The sequence below is a fragment of the Columba livia genome, chromosome 6 (assembly GCF_036013475.1).
Source record: "Columba livia isolate bColLiv1 breed racing homer chromosome 6, bColLiv1.pat.W.v2, whole genome shotgun sequence".
Taxonomy (NCBI): Eukaryota; Metazoa; Chordata; class Aves; order Columbiformes; family Columbidae; genus Columba; species Columba livia.
In genome coordinates, this window is record NC_088607.1 from 13,737,352 (window position 1) to 13,765,301 (window position 27,950).

The 27,950-nt window shown below is 43.4% G+C and overlaps 1 protein-coding gene across 1 annotated transcript; it reads right to left on the reverse strand.

Annotated features, from left to right (window-relative positions):
• Positions 1 to 76: 76 nt before the first annotated feature.
• On the reverse strand, positions 77 to 27,950 carry PDCD11 (programmed cell death 11). Its single transcript, XM_065067127.1, has 36 exons — positions 27,811 to 27,950; positions 26,879 to 26,992; positions 26,179 to 26,310; positions 25,832 to 25,999; positions 24,779 to 24,940; positions 23,991 to 24,114; positions 23,443 to 23,624; positions 22,878 to 22,985; positions 22,221 to 22,427; positions 21,791 to 21,915; positions 21,109 to 21,169; positions 20,253 to 20,399; positions 19,879 to 20,130; positions 18,795 to 18,938; positions 17,687 to 17,887; positions 16,946 to 17,116; positions 16,341 to 16,560; positions 13,879 to 14,031; positions 12,179 to 12,294; positions 11,491 to 12,008; positions 10,947 to 11,009; positions 10,363 to 10,471; positions 9,761 to 9,850; positions 9,360 to 9,462; positions 8,665 to 8,842; positions 7,962 to 8,018; positions 7,345 to 7,467; positions 6,921 to 7,043; positions 6,541 to 6,736; positions 6,238 to 6,360; positions 5,760 to 5,903; positions 4,504 to 4,754; positions 3,679 to 3,847; positions 3,253 to 3,406; positions 2,525 to 2,690; positions 77 to 1,998 (listed from the first exon to the last, which is right to left on the reverse strand). Exons 2-36 carry the CDS (start codon positions 26,978 to 26,980, stop codon positions 1,827 to 1,829), a joined length of 5,514 nt encoding a protein of 1,837 aa, XP_064923199.1. The 5' UTR covers positions 26,981 to 26,992; positions 27,811 to 27,950; the 3' UTR covers positions 77 to 1,826.

Consider the following 27,950-nt stretch of genomic DNA (forward strand, 5'->3'; position numbering starts at 1 on the left):
CTAATTTTCCCTGCTGACTACTGTAGAGACTATAATAGCCCCAGCAGTCAAGAAGAAATACTACCTCAAAGGGATCTTGGTTTCCATTGCAACGTTTATTTACATATTCTGTTATTTAACTAATTAATCCCCCCAAAAAAGCACTATCATTGCAGCCGTGTTCTTAAAACAAAACAAAAAAAGCAGCAGCTGCTACTGGATGTTGTAAGCAGCCTCCTTCTCTAGAAGAGCAGTAAGCAAAATCTGAGTACAGTACCCTGCTCTCCCTGGGGGAAGAAGAGAAATGAGTTGTTTCTGGATCCCAACAGGCTTGGCAATTAATTGAACACTGAATCATTCAGCCTTACCAACACTGGGTATTCACAGAGGCAGAACAGCGGGGTCCTGCAGAGCTCTGATTTTGAGTTCAGAGCACCTACCACGAGTAACACTCTCCAAGCTTGATATTTCAAAGCTGGGTACCTGCTCACTCGTGTATACATTGGATAATCACACCTGTTCGCATACACTGCTTTTCCCCCTGCCTTCAGTTCTTAATCACTGAAACATGTCACATCCACATCTTACTGGAGAGTTACAAGACTATGGATCGTAAGGCACCACCACCAGCGACAGAGCCTACTTTAGTAACCACAATACTTGGCTTTTTTTCAAGCACAAGACTAGATTGGGGAGATTTTTTTTTTTCAGCAAAGAAAAAACACTTTTTTCCTTTTGCTTCATTGATTTATCTTAAAACACAACCAAAAAAAATCATTATTTCTGTCATCAATCACTGACAATTGATATGAGAGAGGGCTGTGATCGTGGATCATCATAACCAGAGCGAGGTCATCCTTGCCCTCTACTCTGCAGTGGTGAGACCATCTGGGGGGATGTGCCCACTACTGGGTTCCTCAGTACAGGAGAGATATAGGCTTACTGGAGCAAATCCCAGCAGAGGGACAGGAAAATTTTTACGGGATTGGAGCATCCATCATACAAGCAGAGGCAAAGAGCGCTGGGGCTGGTCAGCCTAAGGAGTAAGCTCAATGCTGATCTTATCTACGTGTATAAATGTTTGACAGGAGGGTGCAGAAAAGGTAGAACCAGACTCTTCTTAGTGGTGCTCAGTGACAGGACAAGAGGAATTGGGCACAAACTGAAATACAGGGAATTCCATCTAAATATAATACTTTTTTTTTTTTTTTTTACTGTGAATGTGGTCAAACACTGGAACAGGATCCCCAGAGAACTTGTGGAATTTCCATCCTTGGAAGAGTCAAAATGAAAACAGACATGGTCCTGAGCAGCCTAGTTTAGCTGACCCCTGCTTTGAGCAGGGGTTTGAACCAGATCACCTCCAGAGGTCCCTTTCAACCTCAGCTATACCACAATTCTGCATTGCTCTGCCAATTGTAAGGAGTACAAAGGCACTTGTGACAAATCTTTCAAAGTGTTAATTCAGCCAATGGCAAGAATCTTCTCTGACATCTCGACAAATAAAGAAATCAATTTTAGGGCATCACTGTACGTAAAAATAGTGGATCATAACTACACCATTTCTGCAGGAAAAAATAACAGGTTTGTATTGGTTATAAAACAGTCTATATTTAAAAACATGTCTTCAAAGTCATCAACAGACCAGGATTATTTGTAACATCTGGACAAAGCTGCAAACATTTTTCAAATCTTTTCCCTTGATTGGTTCCTTCCAGTTTGGTTTGGTCATAGACCAACACTCCCCAGAAACTCGCTGTCCATCGACACTCACAGTGGAAGTCCACACCTCTCAGTTCCCACGCTGCACGGAGCGCTAAGTCTCTCTGCTTTTCCTTGTGCCATACTTAGGTGTCAGCAAGGGAACTCCTGGTCTCCACATACTCAAGTGCTGCTCTTTTAACAGCCAAGACACTTTCTGCTGTACCAAATTTGTTCTCATAATCCAGGTAGCGTTTAAAGAAGAATTTCATCTTCTTTGGTGCCAAACTCATGTGTATGACCCTCTCAAAGATGTCCCTGCAAGAAACCAAAGTGATTCAGATCACTGTGTTGGTGACAGCACTCAACACAAGCCCTGTATCCCGCCTTTGAACAAAGAGCAGGAAGTCAGGGGAGACATTCAACCTGCTGTGAAGTGCTGGTGCTTGAAGAAATATATTCCTGATAACTGGCCAAAACCTCCAAGTAGAAGCCTTCTATTTGCTTGCTGAACTCTGAGGCTGCTGGTCAACCTAAGCTAAGATCCAGCCACCATATATGACCCTGCATTCGTTAAGCGAATGTGGCTGGATCCATAATGTGGGAAGCTGGACTTCCTTTAGTCAGCTCTCAAAAAGAAAAGAAAAACGGAGAAACTTCTCTTTTTTTATGTTACAAGATACATAAGAGTTTGGTCTTACCCTTCAGAAACAACAAGGCAAACTCTTTGATCTGCTCTGGGAGGCCCTAGACAACCTCATACTGCAGGGTACCTATGCTCTTTCCAGGGATTGCTCCAAGCATTGGACTCTGCCCCCTCCCAGCCTGCTGTAGCACAACTCACCGCACTTCCTGCTGGCTGCCCTGTTTGATCATGATGTCCATGTAGATGGACCAGATGTCTGTCCGCTTGGGATAGCTGTTGAGGGTACTCTCAAAAAGGGCCTTGGCATGTTCTGGGTCCCCAAAACGGAACTCCAGCTGTGCAAACCTTGAAATGACATCCACATCTGGAACAAGTAATGACATGTTAGGGTACTACAACAGCCCTCTTCCCTATAAAAAAACTCAAGTGATAATTACACAGAAGGGAGGCAGGCACAGAGACAGCATCATCTCTACCCAGAGACAAAAGGCACTGTTGTAAAGTGGGTTTGAACAAAGGTAGCACCAGAGTGGGAGAGAGAAGGGTCACAGTTCACTTCCCATTTCAGCTTTTTGCAAGAGACAGAAGTTTAGTCTCACATCCAAAATGCATCTTTGGAGCATCCATGGGTAGCCCCACGAACCCGGGACTAGACCAGCTGAACTTTTCTAGAGAGCTGTAAGACCCAGTATCTTTTTTGCTCTGGGTCCTTTGCTTTTGCCCATCACAGCATATTTTATTACAGGAGGGTTTAGCATTGACATCCAGGCTGACACAGTCAAAGGCAGCATGTTTAGCACCAACTGGCTGCACTTTCCACTTATTTCTAATATTGTCACAGGCAGAGATATCAGAGAGCAGCCCAGCTACTGGAGACACATGGTCAACACTTGGGCCACATTATGAACAGGAAGGAGAGTACTTACGTTCTTTGGTGGGCAAAGCCTTGAGCGCACGCTCCAAAAGCCTGTGCGTAGCCTCAGTCTGGCCTTGCTTCAGAAGAAAAGAGGCGTATTTCAGCCACACGGATTTCTCCTGCCGGAAACGCTTCAGCATCGTGTGGTATAATTCTTCTGCTTGCTGGGAGGGTAGACTTGTGTTAGATCACACAGATTCATAATAAAGCCTTGTAGCTTTAAAATTCTTACTCTTGGCCCAGGTATCTCCAAACACTTATAAGAGAGAAGCAAGTATCAACAGTTCCTTGTCCATGGTCAATCATAGCTATCAATCCCAGTTAGGAACAAGACAGGCCTAACGTCTGACAGCTGGAAGCTTATACAGTGAGCACTGGTAGTTTACTGGCATGACTGAATGGGATACATGCCTGGGACCTGCTTGCACCATCTTACCTTGTACTTCTCAGAATTGGCATAGATGTCACACAGATGCTGGAAGACTTTCAGAGGCTCATTGTACTGAACAGCCCTCTCAAAGACTTTCATCAGTGTCTCCTCAGTACCATACATATTCTCCAAGTTCAGCAGAGCCACCCAGACATTCAGCTTCTCCTGTTCTTCCCTTTAAGCAGATAGGAACAAGAATATTTAGCCTTTTATCAGTCTTCACCAGCTTTTTGCAAATCACCCTACAAGGATGCACTGATTTGAAGCCTGCCTGGAGGACAGATGAAGTAGGGGAGCATACTGCTCACTGAAACACAACTTTTAGAATAGAGCACAGCAGTTATTTCACACTACAGCTTTTGATCACTGCTATTTGTAATTAAAACAAAACAAAACACGTGGATGATTCAAGAAAGCATAATATACCTAATCATGCTGTAGTGATGTTTAAACACACGAGTGCAGCCCTACAGAAAAAGCCACAAGAGTTGCACAGTTTGTTTCACGTTTTGATTTAAGGAAAACATCATTGACAGCATTATGCTCCTCCAAACCCTCCTGACCGCTCAGAAGCATGTCTTCGCTCAGTGATACCTTGGGCAGTTACTGTGCTCATGAGCTGCAGCAAGTCAGCGGCAGGTCAGCTGTGGTGACTCAGACCGGACCTTCAAAGGGCCAGCTGACAACTGCCACCACTTCATCCCTTTGAGCTCACCAAACAGATTCTGCCACTCCACACAGGTGCACACACACCAGTGGCTCTTCTCCCACCACAACTACTCTGCCATGATTTATTCTTTGGAGCAAAGAAAGGCAGAGCTCTGTTATTACCTGAAGCAAATTGTTTTAAGTGCTCTCTCTGCCACAGCTCTGGCCTTCTCAATCTCAGTAGCCTGGAGGTGGAAAGCCATGTACTGCAGCCAGAGGATGGAGCTGTTGGGACTGCTCAGCACCAGGCGATCAAAGTCATCTGCTGATTGTGGCTGTCGGCTGGGGTCCATCAGAGCTGCCTCTAATTTGCAGAGCTCCTTCTCCTTCTTCTGCCTCTCTAGCTCCTTCTCTTTCTTTGTTCGTTTCTTCAGCTGAAAGAACATAAAGGCAGGCACTTCATGGGGGAACAGACAGGCTCAGCTAAAGCACACCCAGGCCCCAGTATGTCCAAGGCTAGGCAGTTTTCATAGGAAGAGATGCAACCAATTGTTTAAGACAGAAGAAAAACGGTACACACCCCACATCTTCACAGTTCACACCTCCAAGAAGAGCAGCGGCACATGAAATCTCATTTATTTTAGGACAATACACTGAGGGACCAAATACTTTGCTAGTATTGCACACCAACTGCAGGACTCACACTTCACCCCTCCCTCTCATTCTTCCGTCTTTACCCTCTGGGCCAGTGCTCAACACCACCACCACCCTCTGTAAAAATTCAAGATACATGGAGAGAAATTGTGCAAGTCACTGGGGTAACTTGGGTCTAAAACTGGGAACTGACAGTGTCATCATTCTCTGCACAAGGCAGCTACACCTTGGGCAACAAAGCATTGGCCATGGACAGCCTTCACAGAGGTGAGCTCTGAGGGATGAAAGCAACTCACAAGTTTGTTTCTGATTTTGCTCAATTGCTCATACTGAAAAACTCTTCTAAAAATCACAGCATGAAAGAAGATTTTTGTCATGTTTTTCTAAATAAGACGACTAAAATTTGAAAAGGTTTTTCATCTCCAGGAAAATTTCCTGTAAATTTACAACACTCAGAAAAATAAAAAACAGACCTGACATCAAATACAAAAACTTTACTTTCATGAAAATGTTTGTTTGATCCTTTTTTTCTTTTTGCATGTCAACATGAGAAGCCCTATTTTCATACAGCTATGCTAAATCAGGGCCTTTCCTCCTCTGCTTCAGAGATATCTGCTGTTAAGCCCAGTGCTCACAGTAGTTAAGGAAGTTCTGTATCAGCTGTCAGAGATGTTGCCTTGAGTTAAAAGGCTTTGCTCCGGGGCAAACAGACATGCAAATACTGAGACATCTCATTGCAGCCACCACGTGGTGTCTTCTGCGCAGGCAACACTAGTACACGGTACCTTCGACTGCGGATCCTCCTCCTCTTCGCTCTCTGAGCTCTCTTCCTTCGGATTCAGCACAGGTATATCCATTGCATTCATGTCCTCATCCCAGGTGAAGCCTGTGGAAACCTGCAGCCTGGGAGCTTCACCAGGTTTCCTCATCTGTTTGGAGGATGACAGGGAACACCATGGGTTTTAATGTGAAGCTTTTACACAGAGATCAGACAACACCTGTTTGCTTGTGGCTTCCCTCTGGCCAGTACTACTGACTTGTGACACTTGGACACAGCCCACCAACAAAAACACTAAACTTTGGTCACCTCTGCTGTAATTTAAACTTGATCCATCTCAAGCCATTTTCAGATGACACAAACACCAGTCTGTGTCACTCCTACTTGTAGCTTATCTGGTACTTATTGTCATCCAAATGAAAACTGACACATCTCAATAGGGCTGGAAATCATGTCAGACTCAGATTCTCCTCCAAACTTCTCACCTTTGATTTCTTTTTAGCTGCTTCCTCCTCTTGGTCATCCTCCTCCTCTTCCCGGTAATATACCTCAATTCCACTGTCATTTTCATCTGCTGGGCAGATCTTCCTTTTTTTTGGTTTCGCCTCCTGCAACAAAAGGAAATGAGTGGACAGTGGAAGGCAACAACTGGGGTGAATCTTAAAGGCAATTCTGATCACAAGGTAATGAGCTTAACAACAGAGAGAGGGTGGTGCCCGGTGCCCTAGTCCCTTCAGTATTTGGACCAATCAAGTCCTTCAGCATATCCTGCACAATCACATCCATACCTGCTCACTTTCAGAGTTTCCTCTTCTCCGTTTTGTCTTCAGCTTAAGCTCTTTCCTCTTTTCCTTATCATCTGTCTCTTTTTTCTCTCTCTCTGCACCATATCGTGGTAGGCAGAGGGATTCAGGCAAGACATTTGGCATCCCAGTGTCCTCAGGCAAGAGAGAGAGCTCAACATGTTTTTCTTTTCCATTTACACTATGGTGCATTGCCAGGAGCAGCGGGAGAGAAGAAAAAGAAAATCAGAGCATTTATAACAACTACAAGGATATGAATGTCTTTAAAATTTTCATGGCTTTTATCCTCCCTCTTTCCATCCTCTCCTCCTCCACCACTTCCTTTCTACTAATTCATGGCCCCTTTTAAAGAACATTGGACCTACCCAAGCACCTTGGCAGTGAGCAGCTTTCCTTCAGGCAGGTACTTTTCATATAAGGAGTGTTTCTGTACAAAGTAAGGGGAAACATTCTGGAACAGGATTCGGCCCAGAAGAGAAGTGGACAAGCTGAGAAGAGGAGGAAAACCAAAAATAAGTATTCCATAGTGGGGAAAAAGGGAAAAAAAAAAGTGCAGTGACTAGATCTGTGGCACCACCAGCTCTACATAGCATTGCCCAAGCTTTCCCTTACTTTAATTTAAAAGGCTTGGGAAAATAGCAATGACATCTTGATTCCCATGAGGAAATTTATTTTGCAACATTGCATTATGTCAGAGGTTGCCCCCAAACAAGATTCCAGAATCGTACATTCAAAATAAAATTCTCCAAAACCCCTCATTTCTCAGCATAATTTTCTTATGCTACTCACCCAAAGAATACACCTGATGGAGTGACTGATTTGACATAGCCTCTCACTAGCTGGCCTTTTTTAACATCATTAATACATGTTATTTCAACATCCTCTACTTTGTTGTTGCTCTTCGGGTTTAGCCTAAAAGAAAACAGGTTAGAAGTTAGAGCACCTACCTGCATAATCCACATTCTGCTCTGGCTATCAGCAAAAAGAAATCAGTATTAACAACAGCTAGTATTTTCTGGAAAACATAGCAGATCAGAGACACCTTTCATTTTATTCAAATGTACTAATGGACTCTCTGCATCTCTGCCAGATCTGGAGAATAGACATGCTGCTGTAAACAAAGCCAAACGAAACAGATCAGCCTGGCTTCCTCTGACACCAAGAAACTGAGGAGACTAAAATGCTGTCTGAAAACCTGCACAGCATTGACTTCAGGGATTTTTCCAGTTATTTCTAAGATACTTCATTCCACATGGTTTATGCATTTTTGTCCCATAGAGAAGAAAAAGCAAGAGGCTCAGTTTTAAGAGACATTTAGGACTAAGTCTGCTGTTTAATCAAAGTGGTTAAAATGCAGCTGAACATTGAAAAGCAGGAGACGAACAGTCTGGAGAGAAGTCACATACCGGGATTGCCGGAGAGATAACTGAATTTTGCCATTCTCATTGGAGAGGATGTAACACCTGCATGGCAGAGCAAGGGGAGAAAACAAAGCTTTTTTACTTGTTAAAAAAGCCATAAGTAGAAAACAGATATTTTCACTAGCAGAATGAAGCTCTAGAGGAAACAAACCACTCTGTTCCCCTGGAACACTTGTTGTCTAACACAAATCAGCATGACACGAAAGTTCATTAAACCAGCTAAAGGGTTTTTTGAAACATATCTACTTTCTTTACCCAGTCCTATTGCAAGTATAAAAGACTTAAAAGATTGTTACAGCTGAATCACTTGGCCTGTTGCACTCTCCAGCATTCCCAACAAGTCTGTGAAGTAGGGAAATACAATTACTTGTGCATTACGAATGTAAAGACAACTGACTTGTCAAACAGCCCACAGAACCACAGCAGAGCTGGGATAACTGGTCTCACTCAGTCCCATCAGCTAAGAGATTAGCCACTCTCAGAACATGGTCCAAGATGACAGCTGAAAAGAGGCTTTTTCATACGTGGAAAACACAAGACTTTGACCCAAACGCATATAAGGTCATAAATCAATATTACTTCTTAGCTACAGACTGAACCTAGAGTCATGGCAGCAAAAAGCCTGCCACCAAAGGAAGGATATTTCTAAGCCTTACAGCTCGAGAGAACAAGAAAAAGAATTACTGACCTGACAATCTTGCCAACTTTGAAGTCACCCAGAGGATTCTCTGTGTAAGTATCATTCAGGTGAAAAATGCTGACTTTGCCAGTCTTCCCACCTGGCAGCGCAACGGTCAAACCCATGTGTGGAGTCACCTTTGTTATCGAGCCTACAGTGATGGTGCCCTGCTCCAGTGACTGAATTCCTGGAAAAAGTGAATGAGGAAGAGGGCTTCATAATACTCCAAAAGTACGCAACCAAAGCAGCAAGGGTAACGAGTCAGTGAAGCCAGTTTTAGTTGCCTAGTCACATATTAAACCCACCAACTTCTGGTAAGGGGCAGTCTATGCACTCAGTTCACAGCAATGTTTGCCTCAACAAGGTCCCCTATAGTTGCACAGTTCCAGGATCCAGAATAACTCACAGATGTTGAGAAGTGTACCATCTCATGTTTTAAATCAGAAGGGAAAATTTTCATAAGGGCTCAGAGAAGGGCTTCAGTCTGAGACAGAAGGAAAGCAATTCTTTAGTGTAAAGGCCTGACTTCTCTTGCCCTGTGTGCTGCTACATCTGGGTCAGAGTCCCAGGGGTTAGTTCTGTCCTACAGGGAGGTACAGCTTGTCTCTAGAGTGTAACATTTTCACCTGAGGGGTCAGTGCAGTCCCACCTCTTGAGTAAAGAATCACTTATGGTGGGGTCCTGCTGTTAAGGCTCCACTATACCTGTGAGTGACAAGCAGAGCTTTGTTTCGGTGACATCTGTTCCAGTCACTGTAGCAGATATTGCCTGACCATTTTTGAAGCTCTTTTCTGGATGTTTTAAGACCTGAAAGAAAAGATAGATTTCTACTTATTACCAGAAACGGAGCTTGGCACAACTCTGACTGGTGTTTCTCATACGAAGTTTTACACTTTCTACATACATCTTTAATGTGTACACTTGACTGACAGCTCAGCATTGCTTCAATGACTCTGTCATCCTGAGACAAACTCACTACAGGGATCGTACTCACCTGTCAGTGAGGAGCAGTGATACTGAAAGGGCAGAGCACGAGAGCATGAGTTCAGATGGATGTCAGAAGTGTCTGCAGTCATTATTTACAGCCTCTGTAATGGCCTCTTACCTTGGTGTTCAGAGACAGCAGCAGAAGAGGAACTCTTCCTCGAATATCAGGGGCAACTTCTACTTCCAGCCAGTTTTTGAGGATGTTATACTGAGAAGACACCAAATAACCAGAGAAGATATCATGAGACCCTGGGAAAAAAAAAACCTTCTCTGGTGGATTCACTCATTTTTAAGACTACAACGAGCTCCTCCGGCCCTGGCTCTTGCACCAAGCAAAATTGGTGATTTGGCTTCTACTCTTATAAGGACAATGCTGCTGTGTTCACAGGCAAGTGCACACATGGGATCAGCAGTGAGCACACTTAGCACTGGTAGCACACACAATTTCTCAAAGCCAGTTCACTAGAGGGCAGGGTGGGAAGCATCTGCTGGCAAGAAACAAGCATGTTGAAGAGGATGAGCCAGCTCAACTTCGTCAAGTATAGAAAATGTGACTTTCTTCTTCTACTCACCTTATAAGACACCACACTTTGCACGACACACTCCCACAGTTAATGAAGACCACAGTAGTGTCAGTGTTTAGGGCTGAACTAAAGCCCCTGATGTCACCCCCACTTGCTGCCTCCCTCAGCACACTCCTTAGGAAGATTCTGACCTCACCTTTTTCACAAAACAGGTGACTGTCTGTCCAACATTGTAGAGTCCAGCTTTCTTGAGGGCATCATCTTCTTTAAGGTCCACCATTGCTGTGATTTCCCCTTCTATTTCACTGTTTACAAAAAAAGGAAGAGGACAACAGTAAGACATCTTTGGTCCTAATGATGACGATAGGAGTTAGAAACCCAAGAGATTACAGTAATCCAGTACTACTGTGACAATGCCTTTATGACATTCATCCCTATCCCCTCCCCACCTGCATCCTTCTGCAGGGAATTCATTCTTCCCTGGGCTTAAGAGTGAATCCTTCTGACACAAACAGACATACCAGAATCGAGACTGCCAGAACCTGAAGCCAAAAGGACATTCAAAGGAAATCGTGTGCTAAGAGAACACTGAGAGGTTTAACACAGCTCCTGGACCCCAGTTAGTGTGAAAGAGGGAATAAAAGGCCTTGCCACACTGCATACGTGCAGAGCTCCTTGCTCATGGTCAGCTTCTTCACAAACAGGAGGAACAAGGGAAGGAACCTACAAGGATACAAAGTTGGTGAAGCATCTGCAGACACCACAGAGCCAAACACTCACCTTGGTCGAATACTGAGCTCCGGAATGGTCCGTGTGAAGTGTGGATGGGTGATGGGCAGGTACCTATAAAACAGGAAAAGGTTCAAAGCTTCTCATGATCTCCCCAGGCCCCAGTCACTTGTAGTCCCTCTGCATTGGCAAGAAAATAGGTGTAAGCCCTCTAAAACTACCAAAACCTTTGAGTTCCAGTTCTTTCTAGTACTATTTCAGTGGCAATTTGAGTACTCAAAATACTTTGGCAAATTTAGACCCTGAGGCCAAATCCTGCTTGTATTTAAGAGTTCCACCGGGCCTTAAGAGTTTAGAGATCATTTTTTTCTTGCAATTCATACTCAAATACAGTGACACAGGTAGAGACCTAATTCACTGAAACCTGGATCTCATACAGAATATAGTAACAGATTTCCTCAGGCCTCAACTACTCCAGCAAGAGTAGCTGTAACAGTACCTGGTGACAGAGGGAACAGCCTAGATCATCTGAAATGAGTAACTGTTTCACCCCTTGATTCCCCCAAAAAGTAATATTATAAGCATGTTTTCCCACCTGTGAGTATTCACATCTCTGCCTCCAATGACTCGGGCAGTCACCTTCTGTCCAGCTTTCAGAGTGTATGTTGGAAAAGAGCCTATGGGCACTTCATCCAGAATCCGGGATGCATGGATGGAACCTGTCACCTTGTCATCAATAGCAACTGTGACATGGGTTGGTTTGACAGATTTAACAGTACCAGTAACAACATCCCCCAGGGAAAGCGAGTGTTTCACAGTAGGAATCATTTCTTCTAATGCTGTCTCAGATTCATTCCGGACCCTTACAAAAACATTCTTCTTTCCTGGTCCCTGTACTGCTAATAAGACTCCGTGGTCATCCACCTTCACTACTTTTAAGGTTGCAGAGATTGTTTGTCCCACCTTCAGTTTTTCTGAGTCAAAGCGGAAGGTGTCATTGAAGTGAGAGGCTATGGGGACAGCTGCCAGCTGGCCTGTTTCCAGAGACACGATGGCAAACTCTTCTGCTACGTGCTGCACGATGGCAGAGTGCTGGGAGTTCTGTGTGAGCCGCTAGACAGAAATGAAGATAGTGACTTACCTGCCAAGACTTTGATTCTCTCCACTACCTCCTGCAGTTCTGAAGGAGGAAGCAGCCCCCGCCTGCCCCCCCTCAAATTTAGCAATCACCTAGAGTTTGATAGATGAACAGAAACACACAGATCTAAAAACAGAACACATACTTGCTTGGCTCTTTTTTTTAACAGCTCTTCCCGAAGAGAAACATACACCTTAGATGTGAGGGCATCCACATGTAGAACCACTGCCTTTGTTTTCTCACCAGGAACAATATTTTTGTCTACAAATGAGAACAAGTAGATTTATCTCTTGGTGACAGTGAAGAATTATGAGCAACTGAGCTAGTGGCACATGTCAGATAGGAAGGGTTACCTGTGGTTCAGTTTAATTTCTGAAGACCACAACAAAGACTGTTTAGTTACTAATTGTAACCATGTTACTGTAGCAAAGTAAACTTAGCAGCCAGATATATAAATCATCTCTTTAAGAAGAGAACAGATTTCTCCAATGTTAATGGAGGAGGAAAAAAAAATTGGGGTTTTTTATTCAGAAAAAAGAGTCTGAAACTTTGATGGAAGAACTAAATTGACTTTATGAAAATGCACCTCTTAAATAATGCAGACGAGGCTGATTAAACACAAATTCAAGGTATAATGATAATAAAGATTTTGAAAAATATTATGGTAACATATGCACAAAACCATCATCGATCTACCTGTTGCTGAGGAAACAAAGAAATTCTTCTGAATGCAGAAGTACTGGGATGTTAGTCCTGCTGAAGTTAGCAGTTTAGATCAGTTTCACTGCTTTATTCATTATCTCAGCATGTACATGTTTGTTTCTGCATACTATAGCACTTTTCTGCTTTAATTTTTGAATTGCAAAGTACAGAAATTGCCATCCTGTTTTAAAGTCACATTGATTTAAAAGAAAAATTAACAGCAGTTTCAGATAGAACATGCTCCAAGGAACATGTTTCTAAAGTAAGAAGAAAAAAAAAAAAGAGTAAGCTGCCTTTCAAACACTGACAGGCTTGGGGCATCGATCACCTCTCTGGGAAGCCCGTGCCAGTGTTTGATCACCCTCTCAGTAAAAAAAATGCTTCCTTATGTCCAGTCTCACCACTGCACACAGTACTCAAGATGAGGCCGCACCAACGCTGAATACAGGGGGACAATCACCTCTTTTGCACGGCTGGCTGTGCTGTGATGCTCCCCAGGATGGGGTTTGCCTCTTGGCTGCCAGGGCACACGCTGCTGACTCGTACTGAGCTGCTGCCACCCAGCACCCCCAGATCCCCGTCTGCAGGGCCGCTCTCCAGCCACTCCTCACCCAGTTTACTTTTGTGCCCGATGTTACTCCATCCCAGGTGCAGAATCCAGCATTCAGACTTAACATTTCATCCCATTAATCATTGCCCAATGCTTCAATCTATCTAGACTGCTCTGTAAGGCATCTTGTCCCTCAAGAAAGTCAACAGCACCATCACCAAACTTGTTAATGGTGCATTCAAGTCCTGCATCCAGACTGTTGATAAATATACTGAACACAACTTGCACTAGGACTAAACCCTGAGGAACACCACTGGTGACCAGTCACCAGTCAGAAATGACGCCAAGATATAACACATGATTTAGTCCAGTTTACAGATGGTGTAACAGAGGTACAGGTAGGTTTAAGCAATATCTTCTGAATTGCACAAATGGGCTGGCAACACATCTGGAAACTAAACTACTCCTTAAGTCCATCCCTAGTCTGATCAGACTCCTCCCAAGTTGGTCCCTCGGCAGAATTAATTTCAGGAGAGAGGTTTCAAAGTCCAAGAGTGAAAACCAAAGCAAGGAGTCAAAGAAAAGACCCTCACCTCCTAAATGGTAGCGAGTGGCTGTCACAGTCAAGCCTGTGACACAGCTGCCAGTGAACAGTGCTGAGCCATCCTCCTTCACATCCTGCACCACCAGCCGCAGCTGCTTCCCAGGCACCAGTTCACAAAGGGCTTGGGCCATGCTGGACTCTTCTAAATAAAGGGAAGAAAAAGTGAGAAATGTTTCATCTATGCTGTGTCTCGGCAAAACAAAGACAGCTTTCCATTTGCTCAAGAAAGCATGAACAAGAATTTATATCCACCACTATAATAAAAAACAGAGTTTGGACTCCTGAATCTGTAGAAAGGGAAAGAGGTAAATTCTAAGAATCAGTCAAAGTAGAAACACTTTAGAGAAACTGAGGATCTGATAACTTTGTAGAGAACATTTTCCAATCTTATATAAACATCGTCACACAGCATTGCTTGTAGAAAAAAGGTGAAAGCAAAATAGATTACTGCTAAAAGCACAAACCAGACCTGTCACTTCACAGTTATAGGAAACAAAACATCAAACATTACTGGATATAAAAAGAACCTAAAAAAGTAAAGCTAGAATTTGATATAAATAAACTGAAATATGTCCAGTATTCCTAACGCTAGAAAAACAGCATGTGAGAAAACCTTTGCTTGAGGACTCGTTCGGCAAACCTGTAATACAAGTAGGCAAATCCATTTGTACAAACATATCGTCATGTGAGTACTAGTTTGGGTTATCACAAGCACTCAAGTGCCAGCATAATTATCCTTGTACTGAAGCTAGTAAAGACATCACTACAGATTCTTGCTGAGCAGATGCTGGCTAAGGCTCAGGGTGGTTGAAAAATCCCTCTGTAAAAATCAGTTATCCCATGCACAAATATCAATAATAAAAAATAACTTGATGATCACATCATGCACAAATGCAGATTTTTGTACCACGAGACTAGTAGGAGCAGTTCTTGACTGCCAGTAAAAAACAATGTTAGTGTCCTTCACTGTCACAGTTAAACAAACACAATTAGATGAAGGTAGAAATGGTAATTTCTCAGCAGTTAAGAGTTACCAGCAAATAGGGTATGCACACAAATAATACATCATTATTCTTGTCAATGATTCTTCTTTATTTTGATGGACAAAGCTGGTCCCATTTGCTGAAATGCAATGAACCCCTGCTGCCTGCAGTGTATAACAGGCAAGTAAGGAAATTCTTAAATCAAAGCCTTCTAACCCTCTAAAAGCATAATTAACTTTAAACAGATGTACTGTTCTTCAGAGCATCAGAGGACAAAAGATCATGGCTTTACCATCAGACAGGTAACTTGCCCAAACTTCCTAATGTCACAGCAAGGGACACTGATGCACTGACTCAGGCCACGTCCAGTTGTTTTCTGTCCTTCCATCACTTTTGAGTATAGAGAAGAATTGACATGATGTTTTTCCTAAACTAAGTAATGAGCAGTAGGAAGTCTTACGAGCCTGTTTCTAACGCATGACTTTGCAAACAATGAGAGCTTCTCATATTGCTTATCATCATTCTCTTTTCAGACATTTGGGGTAATTCAGGTTTGGGCACTGGGCAGCCTGTTTTGCTCCACTGCTGCTTTGTAGCAATTGACTCAGACACAAAAAATACATTCATTCTGGACCTCCATGAGTCACTCTTCAAAAAACAAACAAACAAACATACATTAAAAAAACACACACACAAAAAACCCCACCACACAAACAACAACAAAAAAGGGCAGCAAAACCAAAAACCAATAGAAAAAACATATGCCTAGACCTCTGTTGGCAAGTTAGATAGGTTTCACAGGTTTGTCCAATATCCCTCATACCTCTAAACTCTTCAGAGTTTAGTTTCTGTTTGCTGACCACAAGAATCAGGTCAGAAGACTAAAGCTCTTAAAATACAAGAACACAGAGTACTAAAAATTAACCATTGCTGGATTGAAAATAACACAATTAAACAGTGAAACTACTGCCACGTCTCAGTCAACTTTCACATTGGTTCATAAAGCAATTGCAATTATTCACACCAGAAAAAGCATCTCAAGGCTGGAGAAAAGCTTTGCTCCATAGAACACCCAGTCTCACCCTGGCCTTCCTTACCCTTCACAGACCCTGCAAGGAATCCATCCTTTAGCACCATTGCACATCCCTTCCTCTTTTAATATATGGTCCTCACAGTTCATCTTTTTATCCCCGTATTTTTAATTCTCTAAACTTCAACCTGAAATCAATGTAAGAAGCCTAGAAGACTTCAGTGAAAAGAGAAGCTTATTTGGCTTGTTCCGAAAAAGACTCCTTGTCAATGGCACACACTGCACATACATCCTTCTAATAAGTCCTCTTGGAAGCCAACTCTTTGCTTGAACTGACCTTCCTTTCACTTAAAAGAAAATGGATTTCCTTTTCTGTTCCTCTGTAGCCCCTTTTTTTGCGATATGATCCCTTTTAGCAGAACACGTGCAATCTTTTACCTCTTCTTTTCAGCAAGTTCCTGATTTCTTTCATCTCCTTGAAATACTGATTCAGCAGGGCAAAGCTCTCTGCAGCAGAATCGCCTGAGCTGCACTCTGACACCTTCAAATTGAGGAGCACACGCTGCTTCTCCTCATCAGTGCTCATCACCTTTGCGATCACAGTCTGTCCCACCACAAAGTGGTCCTTGGTGTCCGTCACAAACTTGTCACTCATGCTCTGTGAAAAGGAAAGAAAGGGGGAAGGGTTACTGAGTACAGCTGCTAACCAGCAAGCACCTGAAGGGCTTTTCAGAAGAAGGGTTTGAGTTAAGACTTCATGAAAATGCATGACTAATTAACAAAGATAAACAAAGAAGCCATCAATTGAAATTAGTCACTGAAGTCACAAGAAATCCACCTTTGAGGCTTAAGCTCATTTGCATAAAGTCCTTCATTTTGTTTTGGAAGTGAATTAAAACTCAGACCTAAAAGCAGCTTTTACCCTACTCGAGAAAGCTGTATAAATGCAGGATCCACAGAACTATTGTTCCCTCCTTGTTATAGTTCCTTTGCTAAAAGCCATGTTTCAAGCATGTCTGATTGCACACATGCTGCTCACTTACCACTTTGGGCGCCAGTCCTGTTACACCAAAAGGGAACTCCACAAACACTCCAAAGGGCATCACATTCCTTACGTAACCAGTCAGCAGCATCCCAGGCTGGATTTCAGGGAAACTTCTCACAACTTGCTCCTCCTGTACAGCAGAAATCACTGCAGACTTTCTGCTCAAGATCTGAACAACCAGTTAGGAAAAATGGGAAAAGATGGATAAAAGGAGCCTGATGCAGAGTAAATCTCTTGATAGTGTTAACCATTGAGGCTAGAGCACTTTTTGCAGGCTAAACAGTACAGGAGCTCAAAATCCTGCAATTCCTTTTATTGTCTTGTTCTCTCTACACTAAAATTTAGCAATCAATGTCTCTCAAGCTGCTCAGCATTAAAGATGTGTGATTCTCACTAGCAGAAATGTCACCTCACTAACACTTACATTCTAATTTTTGGTATAAAAGCAGCAAATTTTTTGCTAAGGTTGTGATATGTTTAACAGCCCAGAAGCTGGTTGGGAAGATCAGCCAATTCACAATCAAGTCCTGGTTCTGATGGGATTCTAGCAGCAGCTGAGCCTCACTTTTAACACAAGCAGTTTATAATGACTCCTTGAAGCATCATGAGCTTGACAGGCACTTCCAGTTCAACACACTAACTGGTGTATCTTCTGTTTATTGCAGATACTTTGGATTCATGACAGATAACTCCTTCCCTGCACCTGCTTTATTTGATTGGTTGAGGAGGCAAAGGATACAATACGCTCTCCTTTGTCACTTAGGCACATCACTCTCGGCAGGACATCTCCCTCTTGAAGACAATGCCACAAAAGCTTGCCGTTCGCAACGAAGTCAGAGAGGTGAGCTGTGGGAATTGAGGCTACCACACTGCCTTCATCTTCCAAGATAGAAACTTCAAGCCCGTTATCTTTTTTCTTCAAGACTTTCACATCAACCATCTGTAAAGAGAACAAATACAGTGATATAAACTTCCAAGTGTCTTTGAAGTCATCCCTTTTGATGCACAGGGTACTAAGTGCTGCACTGCTGGGGCCTTGATATGGCCTCCCAGCTACCCTGTTTCCCCAAAAATAAGCCCTAGCATGATTTTACAGGATTTTTGCAGATGCTTGAAATATAAGGCCTACTCCAAAAATAAACCCTAGTTACAGTTCATAAAAAAGTCAATTTAAATAGTGTCCAGACAGCTATACATGTATAAAGAGTAAGCATATTTTGGAGCAAAAATGGTATACGACCCTGGCTTATTTTCTGGGAAGCAGGGTATATATGAGAAACTTTCACATCACCAGGGCTGAGCCTCAAAAGCATGCCAACACTGAGAGTAAAATAAAAATAATTCTAAGCTCCCAGAGAAATCAAGAGCTAGAAACAATCTCTCAGCTGTGACTTTTTATTTGAAGGGTAAAGGGAATAATTTAAACAAGATTAGAACTGTCCTGTTCCTGTATTAGCAGTATCTGCACTGTGCTAGAAAAGTGTGCTCTTTCCAAAGACAACAGCATTTCAGAACATTACTCTCAAGTTATCTTTTTTCCAAGGAGCAAAGCAGCTGCTTTTGGAGTAAGAACATCAGCAGCAGCCAGAAGAAAGAGGACTCCACCTAGGAGTAGGAGCACTAATTGGTACCTTCAGAAGGACTGCCCTGGGTCTCCTTTATCCTGACCTCTGAGAGAGATCCTGGTTTTGATCCAGGAGGCAAACAACACAATGAGAAATGCACATTTATGCTAGTTCCTGGCCACCAACAGCTTTTCTTGAAGTAAAGTTGTTCAAAGCGACACCAAATTGTTTGGAAAAGAAGCAGGAAAAGGCAAAAAAGTGAGCAATCACTGAACTCGATACCTCTCCGATTTGATATTTCACTTCCTGCTGCTTCTTTGGAGTACATTCCTTTTTGTCCTCTGGAGCAGGCTTGCTTGATAACCTGAAGGACAACAAGAGTCTTTCCTGCTCGGGTTCACATTTTAAGACCATTACTTTGAGAACCTGCAGCAAAAAGAGATAAACCAAATTTCATTCAGCTGACCCTCCTCCTCAGTGTGCTACTACCTAGAAAATGAGACACGGATATGCAGATGGAGCACGCTACTCTCTAACAACCAGGATAGCCAACCAGTGACTTTAAATTAACCAGTTCAACCAGAGACAAATGTTCTTCTGATCACATGTATGGAAAATGGAAGTACGTAATCACTAAATGATCTGTATGTGGTAAATCTGTAGCAGAGAATAAAATCCAGATCTCCAGATTTGCAGTCAGAAACCTTGACTTGAAAATTACCTTTCTCCTTAGCCAGCCAATAAGCGGTAAGTTTAAAAAACAACAACAACAAAAAAAAACAAACAAAAACCACACACCACACAAAACAAAAACAACAGAAGCCACAAACAAAACAAAAAGAAACAAAAAAACCTCAAACAGAGGGCTGAGATCTTTATAAGCTCACCCACAACAAAGACATGAACTTGGTGAACAGCATGGTTCCCAGAGTGCCGTGTTTAAGATGTACAGGATTTGAAATAAACAGTAAAATAACAGTAATGCAGAGGCAGAAAACCTCATCCCTCTGATTCTGCAGGTAAGAGTTTTCACTTCCTTAGAAGACACTGCAGCCTAGAATTCCAAACTTCTACTAAGATCTCAATAACTCAACCAAGCGTAGTCCCTGTATCACATACCATGGTGCCTCCTGCACACCAGAACAGAGAGGGCCTAGAAACAAAGACAGTTCTGTGAAATACTCAAAGCTGCCCCTTTCACAGCCTAATCTGTTTAAATGGAGCATGACTATTATTTAAAGCGAATAGACATGGACATCCCTTGGTGCAGCTGGTTCCTCCAGGGGAAAACCCACGTTGAAGCCAACTCAGCTGCAGATTTCTCTTTTGCCTTCAAACATAAATAACATGTAGGTACATTAATTACCTGGCCTTCATGGAAGACTTTATCTGGACAAGATATGGGTTCTGAGCTCAGCTCATTCTTGGGTACCAGACCTTTGACATCATTGTAGAACTTCACAATGCAGCCAAACTCCCTTGCACACACCACAAAGCCATGTGTGATCAGACCTGGCTTTGCATCTTCATAACTGGAGAGGACTGGAAGCTTCGATTGGACAAGGCTTTTCTTTAGAGTAAGGATCAGCTTCTTTCCTGCAGGATTGCACTCTAGCACCTAAAAGAATGGAGTACAAGAAGGTACAAAAGGCATGTCTGCCACTGTCTGATAATCCAGCTGCCAAATACTCAGAACAAAGGAGTGCAAAGCAGCTGAAGACCCTTCCTGGCAGCTCTCACCCGGCACTTGACTTCATCTCCTATGTTGTACTTCTTCTCAGGCTGCTTCAGGATCACATCAGCGAGATGCAAGGACGGCACAAGCCCTTTAATTCCATCAGTCACTTTCACATGCATCCCAATGGGTTTAAATGCAAACACTTTGCCCTAGCACCAAAAATAGGGAAAAGGATCTGTAAGTTCAGCATGAAAAGCAGACTGTGCACAGGTAGGAAACAGCCAAGACATTGCACTACCTATTATTACCAAATCTAATCACCCCCCCCCCAAAAAGAAAAAACAAAAACCCACAACTTAGTCCAACCCACAGTCCACCCAACCAATCTGACCCGTTAACTTTTATACATTAAGTGAGGTTGTTTTACAGCCTCTTCTCCTGAAGCGTAGGCTACTTCTACAAAATCCTGATTGACTCTGGCAAACTAGAGCTGTTTCCAGAGACATATCCAATACAGTCATGACTCCAACATAAGAACAATCACAACTGCGTAATCTTCTGCCCATCAGCTGATTGTGATGGTCCATACCTGAAATTCTACTTTGAGTGCAAGGCAAGTTTTAGTCTCTTTCACAAAAGTTTCTCTAAAACTGTATTCGTTGCCATAAATAAATGGCTGACTGTGGCTAAAATCGTATTGCCTTGGTGGCATCATGAATGAAAACCTGAACAAAACACGGAAAGTATCGCATTCCACTAATCAAGTCCTGCAAGGAGAGGTTTTTTTCTCCTCACTTTAATCTCACTAGTCTGGATCGAAAATTGCATATACATACTAGGCAGAGGAAATGCACATTAGCTAGACTTATTCTAAATATAAAGGCCACACAATAGTGTGTCAGTCCTTCAGAAGCTCACCTGCACCACATCTCCCGTGTGGATATCTCGGTATTGTAGAAACTGCGCTTCAATGATCTTACTAGGAGACACAGCAAGAGATGACCAATCAGTCGACTTGAAGGAAACTCAGGATCTTTGCCTTATCCCAAATATCCATTATTACACCCACCCTCCCACCCCCCCCAGTGCTCTACAACTCCAGAGTTCTGTGTTTTACCCCAACCAACCCACCTCCCAAAACCAGTCTCTGGACATAAAGCTCAGGGAGGTTCACCAGGCTGCATTCCAGGTGACAGCCACACAGTTACGGCCACCACCCATGGCTCCATGAAAAGGAAGCCCATCATCTCATTGCTTAAAGCCATGTAGATGGAAATACTAAGAGGGAGAAGCTAAATGGGCTGGGACTTGGAAGACCAAGGTTCCATTTCCTCTTCAGCCTCCTTTGACATGATATCAGCAAAATTAATTTAGTCTCCCAGTGTCTCAGCCCACCAGCTACACTGATGGAGTCCCAGTTCTCTGTAGTATGGGGAGTATATGTGAGATGCCCAGACAAGCTGGCACGAGCCAACAGAGATACAAGCCAAAAACCCTAAATGGCAAATTCCAGCCCAGCAAACCAAGGTAGTATTTTCCACTCCCAGCTAAACTTTTTGAATCCTTCAACCAATTTTCTTGAAGAGTCTATGAAACTTACTACTTCAGAGATACAATATACATCTCATCCATCAGGCTGTAGTCAATGATCCGACATTTATGTTTGCATCCTGTCTTAAATGCTGCAGGTTTAAAGGATTTTCTTGTTTTTGAAAGATGTTTCAACTATAAAAAAAATAATGACAATTTAGTGGTTGAAAATGGAAGCACTGATAGAGCATCTGACCCAATCATTCCTCTAACACTAGCTCTGTGCAGCAGGTTTCACCAGTTCTTCCTCAACAGCTCTCCTACGTTCCAACCAGAACAACTGGAGGTATGATTTGGCAAACACCTTCCATGTTGTCCTAATTCTGTTGTATTTGTCTCAGAAAGAACATTAAGGTGGAAAGCAAAACTTCGTCCTAGCCTCCTTCCCCAGGAGGCAAAGACAGCTATGGAAGGGCTTCCCTCACTGTCCTGGTACTGACCCGCGCAAACGCAAGAGTGCCATCCTCAAACTCAAAGATGGCACCAAACTGCTTGTAGAAAGCTTTCACTGTCGACTCCTCCACCACTGCTCCCACGCGATCACTGGAGAGCTGGTTTGGGGATCCCCCGGGGTGGAGGAAGGCCGGCCGCAGAGTGAGCCGCACCACCTTGGAAGTGGGGTGGACGGAGAGGATGCAAGCTTTCACCTGGGAGAAGAGAACACGTTTGTTAAACAGGAGTATGTACACAGAAGAGGACAAAGGCACATTGCTCATGTTTTTAGACATCATGCTTGGCATCTGAACTCTTTGTCCATGTACAAGCACTCCCCAATATTGCTACTAAGACTTCAATTCTAGCAGCTTCACTGACAAGGGATTATTGCCTCTGTCTGTTGTTTCTGGGCTAGTCTGGTATGTGACCGCACAATAGATTTTCTATCACTTTCAAGTCTCTCATGTTTCCCAAATAAGTCTTACATTACCCCAGGAATGGCTTTGCTCTTTACAACTGTAAAGCAATCATGATAGCAATTCAAACAAAAGATAATGAAGACAGCTATCATCAGTGATATTTCAGAGATTATTCCACAAAAACGTTGGAGAAGAGATGTTGCAAGCAACATAGCAGCTCCAGCCACCCTGCTCTCTCCTTACCACTTGATCTGGAGAATAGTTCATGGATTTCTCTGGGTCCATGTGTATGAAATCCACAATGCCAGTGAAGGAAGACAGAAAGCTCAGCTTGATCCCCAGTGGGGACACCTAGAAAGGGGAAAGAAAAGACGCCAAAAAGATCTGCACTCACTGTCAATGCTAATCAACAAGCGCATCACAAGAGACAGAAATCCGCTAACAATTCTGCTTTCTACGTTATTTTGCAAAACCACTCCTTTAGTTTTTCAATAATGCTATGCTTACTCTGAAGAATGCTGCAACCTGTGGAATACTTTTCCTAGGCAAAGGCCAGAGAAGTACAGAATGGATCCTGTTCTGCTTCAAGGTTCATCACCAACTCCAGGTGGAAGCCTTTATACTCACAGCATCACATCCAAGACAGAGATCAGACCTTATGGGAATGACAGTGTTTGCTTCTGTAAAGTAATTGAGTGCAAGCACAAAAATTTTCATGGCATAAGCTTCCATCTCTACTTCAAATGACTCCCTACCTTCAGCAAAACCAAAAAATAACCCAAAACAACAAACCCAAACCAGAGCTTACCTTCTGCACTCGAGCTTTCACCACCAGCCCTGGCAGTAAATTTGAGAGCGTCCAGTTCTGTTGCTCTGTTGCAAGGGATGCAGCAACCTCTGATCGGTCAATGGACAAACGGACCACTCTTCCCTCGTTCTTTACTTCCACAATAACACAGTTCAGGTTCTGGCCTATTTTCAAGTCAGACCCTATGAAGACAAGTCACAGCATAAAACCTGCACAAGGAACACTCGGGAATTCCCTTCCACTTTTTCCAAAGCTTTTTCGCAGTTCCCTGTATTTTAAGAAGTTAGAACTCCTCTCAATCTAAGTGCAGGCTACTGCCAGCAGGCACAGATGGGCTTGGAACAGTAACAGCCTGTCAGAAAACAGGTTGAAACCCAATGGCTTGTTGCAGACCAGCCACAAAACTGCTGTTTCCAGCAACTTGCAATGACTCCACCCTGACCCAATCTCATTGAGGTGCACTAACACCACAGATAAAACAATCTTTAATTCCCATCATTTTCCAACTCCACTTTAAGCCCAGCAACTCCTCCTGCACTCCTACTTACCTCTCTTGATCGCTTTGATATAATTTTGGGCTTTCTGACGAGGTAGGAAAGCATGAGTCCCACTGATTCCAATATCAATGATGTACCCATGGTCTTCCACACTAGACACAAAGCCAGAGAGCAGCTGTTGGGAAGGAAGCACAGAAAACAAGTGACATGACAAAACAGCTGGATCTTCAAAGAATGAACATCTGGTAAGAGATTCCCCACCCAAATACTCACTTGTTTCATGAGGACAGAGAGAGATTTCCAGAGCAGCAGAAAGAACACTACATTCTTTCTTACTACAGAGCTCATTTGGCAGTGGGGTCTCAACTCTACCATCATCTGACTATGCACATATAGAGCTCACACGCAGTGGGGTCTCAACTCTACTGTCACCTGACTATGCACATATAGAGCTCACAAACCAGTATGGAAAAAAATTGGGATGCTCAAAAGTAGCAGATGCACATGCCAGCAACCATACAGGTGGAAACACGAAACGTAAACATCTAAGAACCTCCGCAAAGCAGGCTAATTATCATTCTCTGCATAAATAACATAGAAACCTACTCAGAAATAAGTCTTTAAATAACTTGTTCATATTGAAACAGAATCAGGTGAAGGGATTTCTTGAGTGACAACCTAGAACCAAGACCCAGTACTGCTCTCTCCTCCCAGGTCTCTTCCACAGCAGGAGTAATTCTTCTCTGATCCCATGCAAAGACAAACAGAAATGTTCCCCCACACACTGTGCAAGAAGCACCTCCAAAGCCCAGAGGCTGTGACAGACCCAGAACACGTACCATGCCCGATGCAAGTGCCGAAGCATTCAGACCATTATTGACCTTCTTGGGGTCGATCGATAATTTGATACTCCGACGTCCATCAGCACTTTTCTCAACGCTGGTTACGATGCACCTGACTAGCGTCCCTGGAGAATACATGTCTGAGAGCGAATTCAAGTCCTGACCAGAAAGATGACCAAGAAAGAAACATACAAATTTTACAATACTGAATAATATAAAAAGGCCAGAATTTGTTACTTAAGTAGCTTTTGAATTCAAAACCTCATAGGGAAGTCCTGTTTCTCTATCAACACTACAACAGAAGACAAGAAATGCCACAAACACCAGGATCTCAATACAGAACCAGGGATGACCTTACAAGACATTAGCAGCTCTAGCAGGCTTCGTTTAAAAAGGAATACTGTGGGGGCCAGAGTCAGCAGGTTGCAGCTGAAAAAACATCCGTACAGAGCCAACAGTGACCCAAACCTCACCTCCACCTTCATCAAGGAAAACCATTACCATCAAAAGGCTGGCACACCAGCAGATACTACATCCCGCACAACCTTGGAACAATTTCTGGAGTGCTGACACCAGAGAGACAGGATAAGAGATCACTTCCTCCTCATGCTTTCTAACAATCAACATTATCAGGAAATCACAAAGTCTGCTTGGAAAAGCCAGTTCCAAACCAAGGTCAGCCCACATTAGCACCACACAGCAGCACGTCGCATGCAGCAACACATAATTAAATGGCAAAGACAGTGCTAATCCCCACGCCCTCACATCATCTTCCAACCACTTCCTCAGCTTCTTCCCCCAGCTGTCTACAGCCCGGATCAGTATTTAGCTTCAGCAGCAGACAGGCAGCACAAATCCCTTCATGTTCCACAGGCTATGAAGTTGACAGACTATTTAGCCAAGCCTAAGGCACTGCAAGTGACCAAATTCAAGTCAGCTGCAAGACACCAGAAGCCAGACTCCCATACAAGACCTCAGGGTTGGTTCTGAGGTGTTATTAACACTCCTGTGCTCCCAAGCACAAATCACAGCCCCAGGCCAAGGTCTCACCTCCAGGAGTTCTCCTTGGGCCACCTGCTTGCTCAGCATTTTGCTGTAGGTGTCACTGATCTGCGTGGCTGGCACAAACCCTGTAAGTCCGTTGGGCAAGCTGACGATCAGCTCGTAGTCACTGACCTCTTTTATACACCCAAGGAGCAGCATCCCCTCACAGAGCACCTGGGAAAGCAGGAAGAACAGCATAGGGTGGGTATCTTGGCACGTCAGTGATAGCAGGGTGGTAAACACACTTTTGTCCTGAATCACTGATGTATTTTACAGGTTTAGCGAGCAAGAACATGTTGTTTTGAGACAGCCCAGAAGAGAGATGCAAACAAAATCAAACAATATCCACAAACCTCAATTGTGAGTGGTTCAATATTTAAAACGCTGTCTTTAGCTGCAGCTGTCTTGTCTGCCTTGAACTTTTTCTGCTTTCCTTGATCCCTTTGGCTCCTTTTTCTTTTCTGAGATTTTTCTTCATGGCGAACCTAAAGTAGATTATAAGCAGAGGAAAAAAATAAAAGTGGATAAAGAGATCAACTTTGCACTAAGGCAGAACTCAGAATAAAATTAGAAGAAAACACTAGCATTGTAGGAAAAAAAGAGATCAACCTTGGTAACTGCTATATGTATACACACAAATCATCTAGAATATCTCCTTTTGGACTGAGGGAGATCATTTATAGAACTGTGAATCTTGGGCATGAAGAAGAGCGGCACGAGTGATGTTCACCACGCTCTGCTGACAGAAAAAGAAAGACCAGACGTAGTCTGTATCCACTAACACTCCCCTCGCTACACAAGCGCCTCAGGATAAGATGCCTGTGGAAAGCTTAAGAGCTAAAGCCTGACTGAATAATTTTGATTGAACTTTCTCTGTCGTCACATTCAACATGCATCAGACAGCAGGGACCTTCAGGAGATCAGAAGAAGGTAGATGTCAGCAGTTATCTCTTTCTGGAAGCCCCTTCTATAGTTTACTACAGAAAGAAGGGATTGGAAAGATTGCAGGTCATATTCTGAGAAGAATTAATCAAGAACATGAAAACAACATACATCAAACAAATTGTCCCGCTCTAACTTAGAGTCGGGTGTTTTTCCCAGTGCGGGTTTTTTCTGGATACCCCCTCGAGGAAAGTTTTCTTCCATGGATGCCATGCTTCCAATTCTCTAGGACAAATGACAAAACAGAGATTAGACTGCAGCTGTTATGCTTGTTCCTCACAAACACTGAAGAGACATAAGAGTGAATTGCCCTCAAACCAAGAAATAGTTTGGATGGCTACTTCACAGTTAATCAGTGACAGAACAGAAACTCACGTCCAAATGTATAACATTTCACTAAGCTTTGCAATGGTCCATCTAAACATGCACATCCCTAATACTTTTTACTATTGCCCAATTCTACTAAAACATTAATTTTTAAGGCATTTAGTTGCACATAGATATTCACAAAGCTGCTTTAGCCATAAGTTTCCTGAACAGATCTTTGGTATCTTCAGTGGACAAGCTGCAACTACCAGCTTCAGTCACGAAGGAGAAACTGAGTGAAACACGAAGTTCCACTGCATTTTTACTTCTTGGAAACCACCCTTAAAGGTTAATACGATGGGATACAACTTTGTGTAAACTCTATATGTATATATTCGATACGTTTCATCTGTCTACGTCTCGTTCTGTAAACACGTGGACACGCGATTTATCACTTTAGCCAACAGCACTTCCACAGAAACTGACACTAAAACACTGCGTTGCCAAAATTAAAGTAGTCTGTTAGACACACAGAACTCCTTTAAACATAATAAACGTAATAAAGCGTAATAAAACTAGAGTCCCTCGGGGCTCGCTCATCACAGGGGTCGCGAAGCAGCAGAGACCCCTCCCGCGGCCGGTAAGTGAGCCGGCTGCACCGGCCACGCCGTGCGGCTGGGCCGGCGCTGTGCCCGCAGGGGCCGTGCCCGCAGGGGCCGTGCCCGCAGGGGCCTCACCTGCCGGCCGCTGCCGCTCCGGCCCCGGCCCCGCCACTCGCTGCTGTGCCGGGAGCCGCACGCTGGGATGGCGGAAACGCAACCGGAAGCAACACGCGGGGCAAGGAAGAAAGCGCAAGCGGAAGCAGCGACGCCTCTTA

Coding starts and splice junctions, on each gene's coding strand:
- PDCD11 (XM_065067127.1), bottom strand. CDS start 26,980: ATGGCATCCATGGAAGAAAACTTTCCTCGAGGGGGTATCCAGAAAAAA. Junction 20,400..21,108: donor ACACGGGAGATGTGGTGCAG/GTGAGCTTCTGA, acceptor TTTTGGTGCTAG/GGCAAAGTGTTTGCATTTAA. Junction 6,361..6,540: donor GAAACTCTGAAAGTGAGCAG/GTATGGATGTGA, acceptor CTTTTGTTGCAG/GAGGCGAAACCAAAAAAAAG.